Source organism: Camelus ferus, chromosome 12 (genome assembly GCF_009834535.1).
Source record: "Camelus ferus isolate YT-003-E chromosome 12, BCGSAC_Cfer_1.0, whole genome shotgun sequence".
Classification (NCBI taxonomy): Eukaryota; Metazoa; Chordata; class Mammalia; order Artiodactyla; family Camelidae; genus Camelus; species Camelus ferus.
Window position 1 is genome coordinate 44863934 of NC_045707.1, and position 12974 is coordinate 44876907.

A 12974-nucleotide genomic window follows, 5' to 3' on the forward strand; every position below is an offset into this window, starting at 1 on the left:
AACAAAAAAATACAAATCAGAAAATCTAAATAATGCTTCAAAAAAGTGAGGCTAAGTATCAGCAATAAGACATGTAAATAAGTTAAACTCTCAAAGACTCTGATTGAGCACCAAAGTAAAAACTCACTAAAAGACTAAAACTGAATGATGGAAAATAGAATAGCCTTTCCAACAAATGTGCTGGGGTAATTAGACATCCACACGCAAAAGAAAAAAGCGGGACCCATACATCACATTACACACAAATACAATGTGCGTTATATGCAAATATATAACTCAAAATGAATTATAGACCCAAATGTAAGAGCTAAAATTATAAAATTCTTACAAGAAAACATACGAGTAAATCTTCACAACTTTGGGTTAAACAATGGTTTCTCAGACATGACACCCAAAGCATACCAACGAAAGAACAAGCAGGTAAATTGAAATTCATCAAAACTTAAAACTTCAGATGATACCATTAAAAAAGTTAAGATAAGTGACAGAATAGGACAAATATTTGCAAATCATATATCTAGTAAAGGACTTGTATTCAGAATATATAGAGAACTGCTATGAGTCAATAATAAAAAGACAAATAATCCCATTAAAAAATGAACAAAGAGTTTGAACAGACATTTCTCCAAAGAATATACACAAATGGGCAATGAGAACACGAAAAGATGCACAACATTACTGGTCATTAGAGATGAAAATACAAAAATCAACTGAAGAAGCAGAAAAACTTGAACACAGGAATAAGGATGACATTAACTGGGAGAGATATCCAAAAAAATATTTCCCACCAAAGTGTCAATCCCAACTGATTTTATTTTTTTTTTAATTTTAAATCTCAAGGCACTGATAATTCCTATGCCATTTTTTACATTTCTAACTACAGAGAAAGACAGTTTCTCAAATAATGTTATAAAATTATTACAACTTTCATAACAAAACCTGAAAAAAATGACTGCACTTAAAAACACAGAGCAATCTTATTACAAATATAAATGCAAACATCCTAAATAAAATACTAAACACACTGATCTAACAATATATTAAAGGAATAATATAGCATAATTACATTCTCTCAGGAATAAAAGGATAATTTAATACTAGGAAGTCTAAGAATATAATCCATAAATCAAATAAGAAAAACTATGATTACAGGCTCAATGGCCAAAAAAAATCTGAACAGTTTTTAATTCATTATTAATTTTTTAAAAAAGAAATCGAAAGGAAAATCAAAAAATATGTTAAGACAAATGAAAATGAAAACACAACATACCAAAACCTATCAGATGCAGCAAAAGTAGTTCTAAAAGGGAAGTTTATAGTAAAAATGCCCACATTAAGAAAAAAGAAAGATCTCAAATAGACAATCTAACTTTATACCTCAAGGGACTAGAAAAAAACAGAAAAACGAAACCCCCAAGTTAGTAGAAGGAATAACAAAGATCAGAAGGGAAATAAATAAAATAAAGACCATAAAGACAACAGAAAAGATCAACTAAAATAAATGCTGGTTTTTTTGAAAAGGTAAACAAAATGGACAAACTTCTAGCCAGACTAATGAAAAAATAGAGAAGGCTCATAAAAATAAAATCAGAAATAAAAGAGGAGACAACTGATACTATAGAAATATAAAGGATCATAAGAGGCTGCTGTGAACAATTATATGCCAACAAATTGGATAACCTAGAAGAAAGGTTTAAATTCCTAGAAATATGCAGCTTACCAATAGTGAATCAAAGAAGTAGAAAATACGAACAGCCCAATAACAAGTAAGGAAATGAATCAGTAATCAAAAACCTCCCAATAAAATAAAATCTAGGGCCAGATTGTTTCATTGGTGAATTCTGCCAGAAATTTAAAGAAGAATTAATACCAATCCTCAAACTCTTCCAAAAAGTTGAAGGTCAGTTTTGATACCAAAACCCAACAAGGAAACTACCAGAAACGAAAACTACTGACCAGTATTACTGATGAACATAGATGCAAAAATCCTCAACAAAATATTAGAAACTAAATTCGACAGTACATTGAAAAGCTCATACACCACGATCAAGTTGGATTTATTCCTGGGATATAAACATTGGTCAACATAAATATGATAAAAATCAATAAATGTGAAACACCATATTAACAAAATAAAGGATTAAAATAATATGATTATTTCAGTAGATGCAGAAAAAGAATTTGATAAATTCAATAATCTTTCATGATAAAAACGTCTCAACAAGTTGGATATAGAAGGAACATGAATCAACACACTACAAGCCACATATGACAAACTCAGCTAACATCATACTCAATGGTAAAAGGCTGAAAGCAATCTCTCTAAGATTAGGAACAAGTCTAGGGTGCCCACATTCACCACTTCTATTCAGCATGGTACTGGACATCTTAGCCAGAGCAATCAGAAAAGAAAAAGAAATAAAAGGAATCTAAATCAGAAAAGAAGTAAAATTGTCTCTGCAGATGAAATGATCTTATTATAGGTAGAAAACTGTAAAGAATTCACACACACACACACACACACAAAAAAAACTGTCAGAACTGATAAACGAATTCAATAAAGTTGCAGGATCCAAAATCAACATACAGAAATCAGTTGTATTTTTGAGAGTAACAACAAACTATCCAAAAAAGACATTAACAATCTCATTTACACTTGTTCACTGTTGGTGAGAATGTAAATTGCTACAGCCAATACGGAAAACAGTAAAGAAGTTCCTCAAAAAGTTAAAATTAGAACTACCATATGATCCAGCAATCCCACTTCTGGGTATTTACCCAAAGGAAAGAAATTCATTATCTCAAAATGATAACTGCACTCCTACGTTCATTGCAGGATTATTCACAATAGCCAAGATATGGAAATAACCTAAGTGTTCATCAACAGGATGAACGGATAAAGAAAATGTGGGTATGTGGGGGTGTGTGGGTGTGTATGTGTGTGTGCGTGTGTGTGTGCGCGCACGTGTGTGTAATGGAATATTACTGAAGGAAATCCTACCATTTGAGGTAAGACAGATGACCTTTAGGACATTATGCTAAGTGAAATGAGCCAGGCAGAAAGAGAAATACTACTTGATATCATTTACATGAAAAATCTAAAAAAAGACTCAAACTCATAGAAACAGAGAGGAGAATGGTATTTGCCACAGGCTGAGGGAGTAGGGGAAATGGGGAGATGTTGGTCAAAGGGTACAAATTTTCAGTTATAAGATAAGTAAGTTCTAAAGATCTAATGTACAGCATGGTGACTAAAGTTAATAATACTGTCTTACATACTTGAAATTTGCCAAGAGAGTAGATCTTAACAATTCACACACACACAGGTGTGGTGAAAAATGTGTTAATTAACCTGATTGTGGTAATTACTTCACGATGTGTGTGTGTGTGTGTGTGTGTGTGTATAAAATCATCACATTGCTCATTATAATTGTAATTATCAATTATACCTCAATAAAGCAAGCTTCAATAAACTAAGGAAAGTTCTTTCTTTAGCATGAGAAAAAAAAAATACTAATTTTAGCCAGTAGCTAAAATCATGGTTAATAGTGAAGCACTAAAAGAATTATCAATAAAATCCAGAAGGATACAGAATGCCACTAGCCCTTTTTACTCTGGAAGTTCTAGCCAATTTAATAAATACAAGAAAAGAAATGAGAAGACAAAATGTCTGTTTTCCAAATTTCAAATGCATTTCACTCTAATACAAAACCCTGTGCTATTTCTCCTACATAGAACATACTGAGTTTAAAATTTCCATTTGGAAATCTAGACTCAAGCTCAAAAGAAAGGACAGGACTGGGGATAGGATCTGACAGTCATGTACCAAAGTGATATTTAAAGCTTAGTGAGTAGAACAGTTCCCTGTGGGAGTATAGATTATAAAACTATAGTAATATACATTTTTTTCCTAATATAATGAAGCTTGGCCAAAACTTAAATCAGAATTAACTTCTCATTTTTATTTTTCATTGGAAATGGTCAATATTAAGGTCTAAAGTGATTAGTAGGGATTAAAATTTATCATTTATCTGTAATAATAAATGGTTTTTAATTTCACTTGTTCTGTGTCAGGAGACCTTGGAAATTTTTTCTCCCATTTGCAGTTCAAGAATCTTAACCATCTGCATGGTACAATCATTTTTTCAAGTGAGAAGGGATGTATTATATGGCAACCATGTTTCTACAGCCTACATGCCAAAGGCCTTAGGTGTTCGGACCCAAAGGCTAATAATACACATGGTGCTTGGTGTAACTTTGAAATCATTGAATGAATGAGTCAATCAAGGAGTCAGGATGGCATCTGTCATCCTCCATCATCTCCATGTTTTCACTCATTCAACCAAACTGAGGGAAAACTGGAGAAAATGATGGGGAAAAGGGTAAGACCCAGATGTTAAAGAAGTCATGTCATAAAAGACACTGAGAGAACGCAGGCATGAGCTTTGCCAGGTCAGCCCAGAGCACACCGCCAGCACAGGGCTGGGCAGAGGCTCATTCACCTTCCCCTCTACCTCAGATGACAGAGCAGCTTTGGCTCCCTGAGGACAGATGAGCCCACAGGGCAGGGGTCCCTTGACAGACAACCACACATGGAAGTTTGATGAGGGAGAAGCCGGAGCTGCAAAAGGTAAGTGGAGTCCCTGGATAACACTGGAAAAATTTGGAGGGAAGAAATTCCTACTTGCACAGAAGAGAGATAAAAGCTATTATATTTTGACCATTAAATGTTAACTGCCTTCACTCGCATCACAGGCTGTGGATACCAAACTATTTCAGGTGGCACAACAGGTAAAATCAGCCTGAGGAAAAATTAGGCAACACAAGGGAAGGGGATCAACATCTTGAAAATTTGGAGGTTTCCCTCCTCTGGATTATGTTCAGAGCCTGTAAAATACACCAGCAGCACTGGCTCATTGGCCCTGATATTAATGCAGACTGCCTTTGACCCCATCTCAATTTTACTCGCCAACTGCCCTGGGCTTACCACATTTATTCCCAAAATTTGCCTCAGTAGTTCCTGCTCTAGTGAACCAGTTGGACACTAGCATCTTCTGACTTGACTCTAGCAGCTTCTCTCTGCATATCCATGAATCCAACTGAGATTAAAATAAACTTCCTGCTCTCTGCCCTGGGTTATCACACAGACATTTCTCAAACCTGGTTGTTGATCAGTATCATCTATAGAATTTATTTAAAACTTAAGGTGCTCTGTCCCCACTCCAGACCTACTTAATACAAATCTCCAGATGTGGAGCCTGAACACCTGTATCATTAACAAATGCCAAGGATAACTCTGAAGTACAGCAAGGGCTGGGAACCACCGATTTGGATGAGTAAACCATTCTCCCACCTTTCTCTCGGTCTCCAGTCTGTTCCATTCCAATATGATGGTCCTTCAACGGCTCCTCCAACACTTGTTATAGTGCAAACTCCCCCAGGGCCCTTTTTATTCTGATAACTGTTCTTTCCAGCCTTAGCTCCCTCTTTACTCTTTTTTCTCCCTATCCAACCAATCCTCCATAAAACAAAAATGCCACTCACTTCCTGATAGTGCTAGGCTTCTTCGTAACTCTTAAGTTTTTGCCTACACAGTTTTCTCTTCTTAAAGGATTCTCTTCTGTGATTCAAGACCCACTCAAACATTGCCTCCTCTAAGTTCTTCCAAGATAAGTCCCATGGATTTAGGAACTCATTCCCTTCATTTCATACAATCTTTACTTTAGCAGGTATTAAACGATATGGTATCTGTGTATGTGACTGTTCACACTCTCTAAATAATAACTGTTGTCTTAATGGCAAGGATAGTGCTTTATTTCTTTGGGCTCAATAAATGTGTTTTGAGTGAAAGATTTATGAAATTATGAAAGAAGAGGATGATCATTACTATAACTCATTTTAATACATGTTTAAAATGTTGTGAGTGGGTCCTGATCATTTTTAACTTTAGACCCTCTAACTCAGATCCCATGGCCCAAATTAAAAAAGATTTAATAAAAGTATTAAAGTTTTAAGTGGAAAGTAACAAGTAAAAGTCTAAAACAGAGTCCTTGATTTAGGTAAATCAGATAAATTATATAAAAGGACTCAAGGTAAACCTAATGCTAGTTAGAAATTAAAATCCTAACTTGTTGAGGTAAATCATTAAGCTGCTAATAAAATCCCATTTATAAGAAAGTGATTAGAATACTAATTCAGAAAGATATACACACCCCCATATTCATTGCAGCATCATTTGTAATAGCCTAAATGCCCACTACTGGATGAATGGGGAAAGAAAATGTAAGACAGATAGATAGACAGACAGACAGACAGCTAATGGAATATTATTCAGCCATTAAAAAGAATGAAATCTTGCCATTTGTGACATGGATGGCCCTTGAGGGCATTATGCTAAGTGAAATAAGCCAGACAGAGAAAAAAAATACTATATATACATATGATCTCACATATATGTGGATCTTAAAAAAAAAAAACAAAAGCAAAGCTCATTAATGCAGAGAACAGATTTGGTGGTTGCCACAGGTGTGGTGGAGGGTGGGCAAAATGGGTGAAGGGGGTCAAAAGGTACAAACTTCCAGTTATAAAATAGTCATGGAGATGTAATATACAGCCTGGTGACTATAGTTAATAATACTGTATTATGCATTTGAAAGTTGCTAAGAGTGTAGATGCTAAAGGTTATCATTACAAGAAAAATAAATTTGTAACTGTATGATGATGAATACATAAGTTAATAATATTAATAAGTTAATATGTTATTAATATATAACAACATAAGTTAATAAGACTTACGGTGACCATTTAGCAATATATGAATATCAAATTATGACATCGTACACTTGAAACTTGTAATATAATGTTACACGTCAATAAGGTATACCTCAATAAAATTATACCTCAATTAAAAAAAAAAGAAAGTGATTAGGGCTTTTTTCAAGGGGGTGCCTCAAGTAGAAGGAGGAAATATCACCAGAAAAGAAGTCCCAAAAAATCAAGAATAAAAAAGTTCCCATGAAACCAGCTCTATTCAATTGTTTAAGAGAAAGTGTTAACACAGACGACACTGTAGCCTATCTATCCCATGTCCATCATGTTGCCTAGTATGTCCAACAAAACATGTTTTACTGCTGTAAAACAACAGTACTGAAGTCTAAAGTACTATTACCTGCTTGTAAATCTTTCTGCCTATAGTTTCCATTAGAGAAAGTGTGACCTGCATCTTTTCATAAGTTACTCAATGCTTATGGTGACAGATTGACATTAAATACATCTGAAAACAGCTTAGCATCCACAGTGCAGCAAAACACTTATGGAAAGACATAATGCAGTCTTCAAAAGCATGATTAAGACACACCTGAACAGCTATCCTAAGACTGGAATGATAAAGTGCCATATTTATTTCTTGTCTAGTACATCTCTCAAGGTATAGTCAGGGTTCTCAACAACTTTATGTACATTTCAGAAAAAGATGAAAAGTAGGTTAAGTCATATCCAAGAATCCTGGCAAAGAATATTACCAAGAATAAAATATATAATTTATAAGCTCTAAGAGAAAAGAAAGAAATGTGTAGCTTGATAGAGAAAAATATAGCTAAAGCACCAAAAAATCATTCTTCTATGACAAAACAGAACATTCCAGAGTGCTCAGAGTAGAAGATAAAATAGTAGCAGTAATAATATCAATGGTTAACATTTACTGACTGCTTATTCTGTGCCAAATGCTGAGCATTTTATATGCGTCATTTCATTGAATCTTCCCAAGAACACTCATTTCACAGATGAAGAAATTAAAACTTAATAAAACCTACATAACTTGACCTTGGTCATAGAGCTAGTCAGTGGCAGAACCAAAACTCTAATCCAAGGCCCTTATACTCCTAACCACTATGATATCTTGTCTTAATACAAACGAAGTTAAAAAGAAGAGTGGAAAGGCAACCTAGATGTAGTTTTCATGCAATAACCTCAAAATATTTAAAAGAAAAAATCTTCAAATGTAAATGTGCTAATATCTTCTGTCAGTAGTTTGAAGACTGGGGTTCAAAACATGACCTCATAAGAGAGGGATTAGAATCAGAAAGGGTTTTACTCTTTGTGAGGAAGACTTCAGCTTGGAACAATTTTAAAAAGCTGAGACGATCTCTGGGGGAAAAAAAAGACTTACGTATATTTTTCCCCCAAAAAAGCAAACAGAATTTATTTGACTAAAATGCTGTAAAATTGGAAAAATAAGTCCACCTGGTAATCCAATTAATGCTGCCATAGTTAATGAGAGTGGTATTTAGGGGCCAAGATGTCAATTCAGGAAATATTACAGCCGGAAGTTAGAACTTCTGGTGGCCTGGGCCTCTTCATTAGTTCTGGTTCCAAATTAGGACCATAAAATTAGATTCTGTGTTGATTATTTAAAAAAAATAATATGCTAATCCATAATGCTCCTTTGCTTAGAGCTGAAGCACTATCACACTATGACTAGATTCTGGAACTGCTAAAATCATGTCAATTATCAATTTAAGTTTCACCAAACAGTACCAGTAGAACACTAGATGCATCAGTTAGGGTACTTTGCAACAGAAGCAACAGGAAAACCAGGCTTGGACCACAGCAAGTCCAGAGGGGCAGAAGGTTCTACAGAACATGACTAAAATAGTCCAATCAGGATACAGGCTTTGGAATGAATGAATGCCAACTAGTTTTTTTCTTTTTATCACTCTGCTCAAGAATCAGATTCCAAGGAGGGAGCAACTAATTGGTCTAGCTTGCATCACTAGTCTTCCTCTTGGCTAGCAGGAAGAAAACCCCTGAAAAGTCCCACCTGATTACATCTAGTGGGGAAGAAGAAATTCCTCAAAAGGTGATGCTGGGGAAGAGGGAATGGATGCTGGACAGAAAACAACAGTACACAGCCCTGTCCTTGTAACCCTTAGCCCTTGGATTGAGTATTCCTGCCTCTTCCCAATGAGAAACTGCTCTGCAAAGATGCTGAATGCTGGGCTGGTAGACTATGAAGTGGACCAAGAGCAATGACCATAAGCCATATGATGGTTGCTCCATTTGATCAGGAGCAGATGATCAAGGACATCTCTGACTGGTTCTAGGTACAATCCATTAAAATAAATCAGAGGTATAATGTGTTAAAAGTCAATATGGACTTCCAGAAGTCAAATAATCAAGACAAGAAAATGAGAAAAACAAATCCCCATAACCAAGAAGAAAGCCAGCCATCTCACTTAGAAGGCTAACAGGTTCTTATCAAAGGTTTGTCCCTCATCCGTGGCAACAAGCCGGTCCACCTTTAACTGAGTTAGAGTAAAACAGACACCTGATGAGGTTATCCTTCACCACAAGGTCAGGAAAACTTTTGAAAAACTAAAACAGGGTTTGAATTATTTAAGAGTCCTGAAAAGACCCAGGCTTTTCAAATCTTTTTTATGGTATCAGGTGACACATCAGATACTGATTTGGGGATAATTTTATTACAAGATCATGATAATGTAAAACATTCTGTAATATAGCCCAATAGAAAATGATTGCCAAGGGAAAGAAATTTATTTGTCTTCTTTAAGGGAAGAAAGTTTGGCAATTATTTGAGCCATAACATCGTTGTTTATGAGAGTACCCTGAGGACTGATCATTAAGCTTTAACACTAGGATAAAAAACTGCCACTCAGGAGCAGTGGTGGCTGTAGAAGATTTCAGGACTTCTAAATAAATATTCAACATTTCCTAGCTGGCGAAAATCCTTATGAAGGGCCCCTCGTAAAATGTAGAGCCTCTAAATGCCTCTCATGAGTCTAAGAGGATATTATAACTTTTCTTAGGTTAAAACAGTTTCACTTAAGGAACAGAAGGAAAGGATACATGAGAAGAAGAACAGGAAAACTTGACTCCCCACATCTCTGGTGTGTTTCCAGTCACAGTGGTAGGACAATAGAGATGTAGCAGGGGACTGGGTATATTATGATACTACAGAGACAAGATTGGCTCATAATAAAACAAAAGGGAAAATCCCAGAGGCTTGTGTCTCTCCAGGCTCTGGGAGGCCATAAGATGAATCCTGAGAGAAACAGTTCTAAAAGAAAGAAAAGTTTTATTTGCCATAGAAGGACTGAAGTGCCAATGTCCTCCAAGCACTAGGCAGTCGGGAGTGGCCACTGAAGCATCTGCTGAGAAAATGGATCTGAATACAACCCAGAAGTCTTTCATCAAAGATCAGACACCACCTGCCTTTGTCAGCTGAGATTATCTAACACCATCATCAAATTCCTCCATTCAAATGCTCTAATTCAAATGCAATGAGGCTCTTCCCAAACACTGCCAGGACAGACTTCCCCACTTTGAACTTTGATAGCATCTATCCATCCAAAGTCCTTAGACTTCTTATGAACCAGATTCTACTTCCTCTCTAGTCTCACCTCATGCCATCCTCTCCGGACACCACCCTCGACCCTTTGCCATTGCATTTAAGCATCTGTCACACCAAATGACCTCTAGGACTATAAGCACTCTGTGACCTTTCTAGCCTCAGGACCTTTGCACATGTTGTTCTCTCTGCCTGGAATGTACTTTCCACCTTTGTCTTTCTCTAGTTACTCCTGCCTGTCTTTCAGTATTCAGCTTCATGTCACCATTTCTGGATGGTTCCTCAAACATTCCCCACTGTTGGTTTAGGTACTCCCTTGATGGATTCCCCTGGCACCCTTGCGATTAAAGCCCTTATGACACTGACTCATAATCACCTACTCTCTATGTTCCTATAGACTGGATTTATCTTGAAGGCAGAGACCACAAAGAGAAAGCAATCCAGCAATACTTATTGAATAAATAAAGGATTTGTGTTCATTTGTTTTTATCCCTTGTATTCAGTGTAATACCAGGCACACAGTCAACCTGCAATAAATATTTGCTGAATGGATCACAGGCACTCAAAAACATCTGTTGGATGTATGAAGTGATGAACTTATGATCAGGAAGTGCTACACATCAGAATCTTAAATTCTAATATTCTACTCTCTGACTTCAAACACCTATCCTTTTAGCTCTCAGATTCTGGTTTTCTGGTCCCTGACCTCATAGAGATGCCCAATCTCTTGACATCTCACAGTCACCAAGTCTTTAAAAGCCTGGATGGTGTCACTTCTTTCCCTACTCAACCTTCACCCATTTTCCATTATGAACTTTAAACCTACACTTTCATTTTTTTAAATCTAGCCTGGTATAAATATCTATTATCACAAATATTCTGTTGTCACAGCTATTAAGAATACCACACCAGGATAGTATCATACCACCATGCAGATGGGGCCTCCTAAAAATCCATGGTCTTCAGCTACCTCAGGATGCTGGCCAGTCCTTTAACCTACAGTCAGCTCCCTCATCCATCACTCTCTCCACTCTCCAGTCACCTTCTCTCTTCTCAGTCGGACTATATGACCTTACTCTTCATTGTGGGCAGATTTCCTTGCTTCCTTCTTTATCAGATGATTGAGACAAGAAGGCATCAACTCAGCTCTCTGTCTCCACACTGACATACTTCAGTCTACCTCTGCCTGCTCCTCCTTCACTTCTCCATCAGGGGATGAGGTGTCTGCTCTACAGACTGAGTGCCACTGAACATGAATTGCTTTCTGTGTGCGTTCAGTCTCATCCCCTCTCCTCTTCTATTAACCACTCCACTCTATGTCAAACTCTTCTTAAGCTCTGCATCCTCCCCCTAGCTCTGACCTACTCTTTTCTTTCCCTTATCAGTCAAGCTACTTGTATTCTCTGCTTCATCATGTGCCATTCATTCAGCCAACACAATCAAACTTACGTGACAGATGGGGCAAAAATAAAAAAGATCCCACAACTTGAAATGTGACCCCCCCTCGGGAATTTAAGCTCTAAAATCAACACATAATGAATCAGTAAGAAGACAGAACAATTTCCAGCCCAGAGAGAGACAAGAGCAAAAAGGCAACTGGTCCATAAATTAGTACTATCCACCTGGGAGAAGGTACCTTAGCTAACAGACTTTAAGGATTTTAGTTTCACAGTAAAGAATGCATTATACTGGCACTGTGTCCCATTCTACAATTTACCTCATTTTGAATCCTTCTGATTTTATTCCACTTCCCCTGCAGAGAGAGAATCTCTCATTTCAGGAGAGTTCAGGACTGGAGATACAGATTAGTTTCCCTATTTAGAACTGTTTCACTTCACAAAGAGAAGACTAGACATGGCGATTCTGAAATTCTAATCTAATGTTAAGGGTAACACGTTATTTTTTGCAAAGGGAAACAAACCATCCATTTTTAACAGGGACTGCATATTAGGACTAAAAGAAGGAAAGCTGTATCGTTACCGTCAAGAAGTTATGTGAAGATGTACAGGCTGCATCCTTCTCAAATGTTAGAAGAGCTTTTTGCATCAAGTAAATTGCTTTGGATAGTTTATTCTTCCTTATTTTATTCATTACACTTAACTCTGTAAAAGCAAACAAGCATTTTACCAAAAAGGCAACATAGAAACTACCTTTAAAAAAATGTGGAGAGACAGTTTATTGCTTTGGGTAGTACAACCATTTTGATAATGTTGATTCTTCCAATCCAAGAGTACAAGATATCTTTCTATTTCTTTGTATCATCTTCAATTTTCTTCATCAATGTTTTACAGTTTTCAGAGTATAGGTAATCTCCTTGGCTAAGTTTATTTCTAGGTATTTTGTTCTTTTTGATGCAATGGAAATGTTTATGTCAGTTATACAATTCTGATTTTTGAAGTGGAAAAAAAGTGAATGAAGGGCTGCAAATGGCAAAATATCCTTCTTTCTTATGGGTGAGTTGTGTTCCATTACATATATATGCTGCATCTTATTTATCCATTCATCTATTGATGTGCATTTAGGATGCTTCCATATCTTGGCAATTATAAACAGTGTTGCTGTTAACGGCAGGGTATATGTATCTTTTTGAATTAATTCTTATTTTATG

General features: G+C 36.3%; 1 protein-coding gene across 1 annotated transcript in view; it reads right to left on the minus strand.

Moving 5' to 3' along the window:
• Window positions 1-12974, minus strand: part of CFAP54 (cilia and flagella associated protein 54) — a 243457-nt gene that overhangs the window by 179437 nt on the left and 51046 nt on the right. The window contains 1 exon segment of the mRNA XM_032493588.1: window positions 12347-12468. Coding sequence (XP_032349479.1) covers window positions 12347-12468 — 122 coding nt within the window.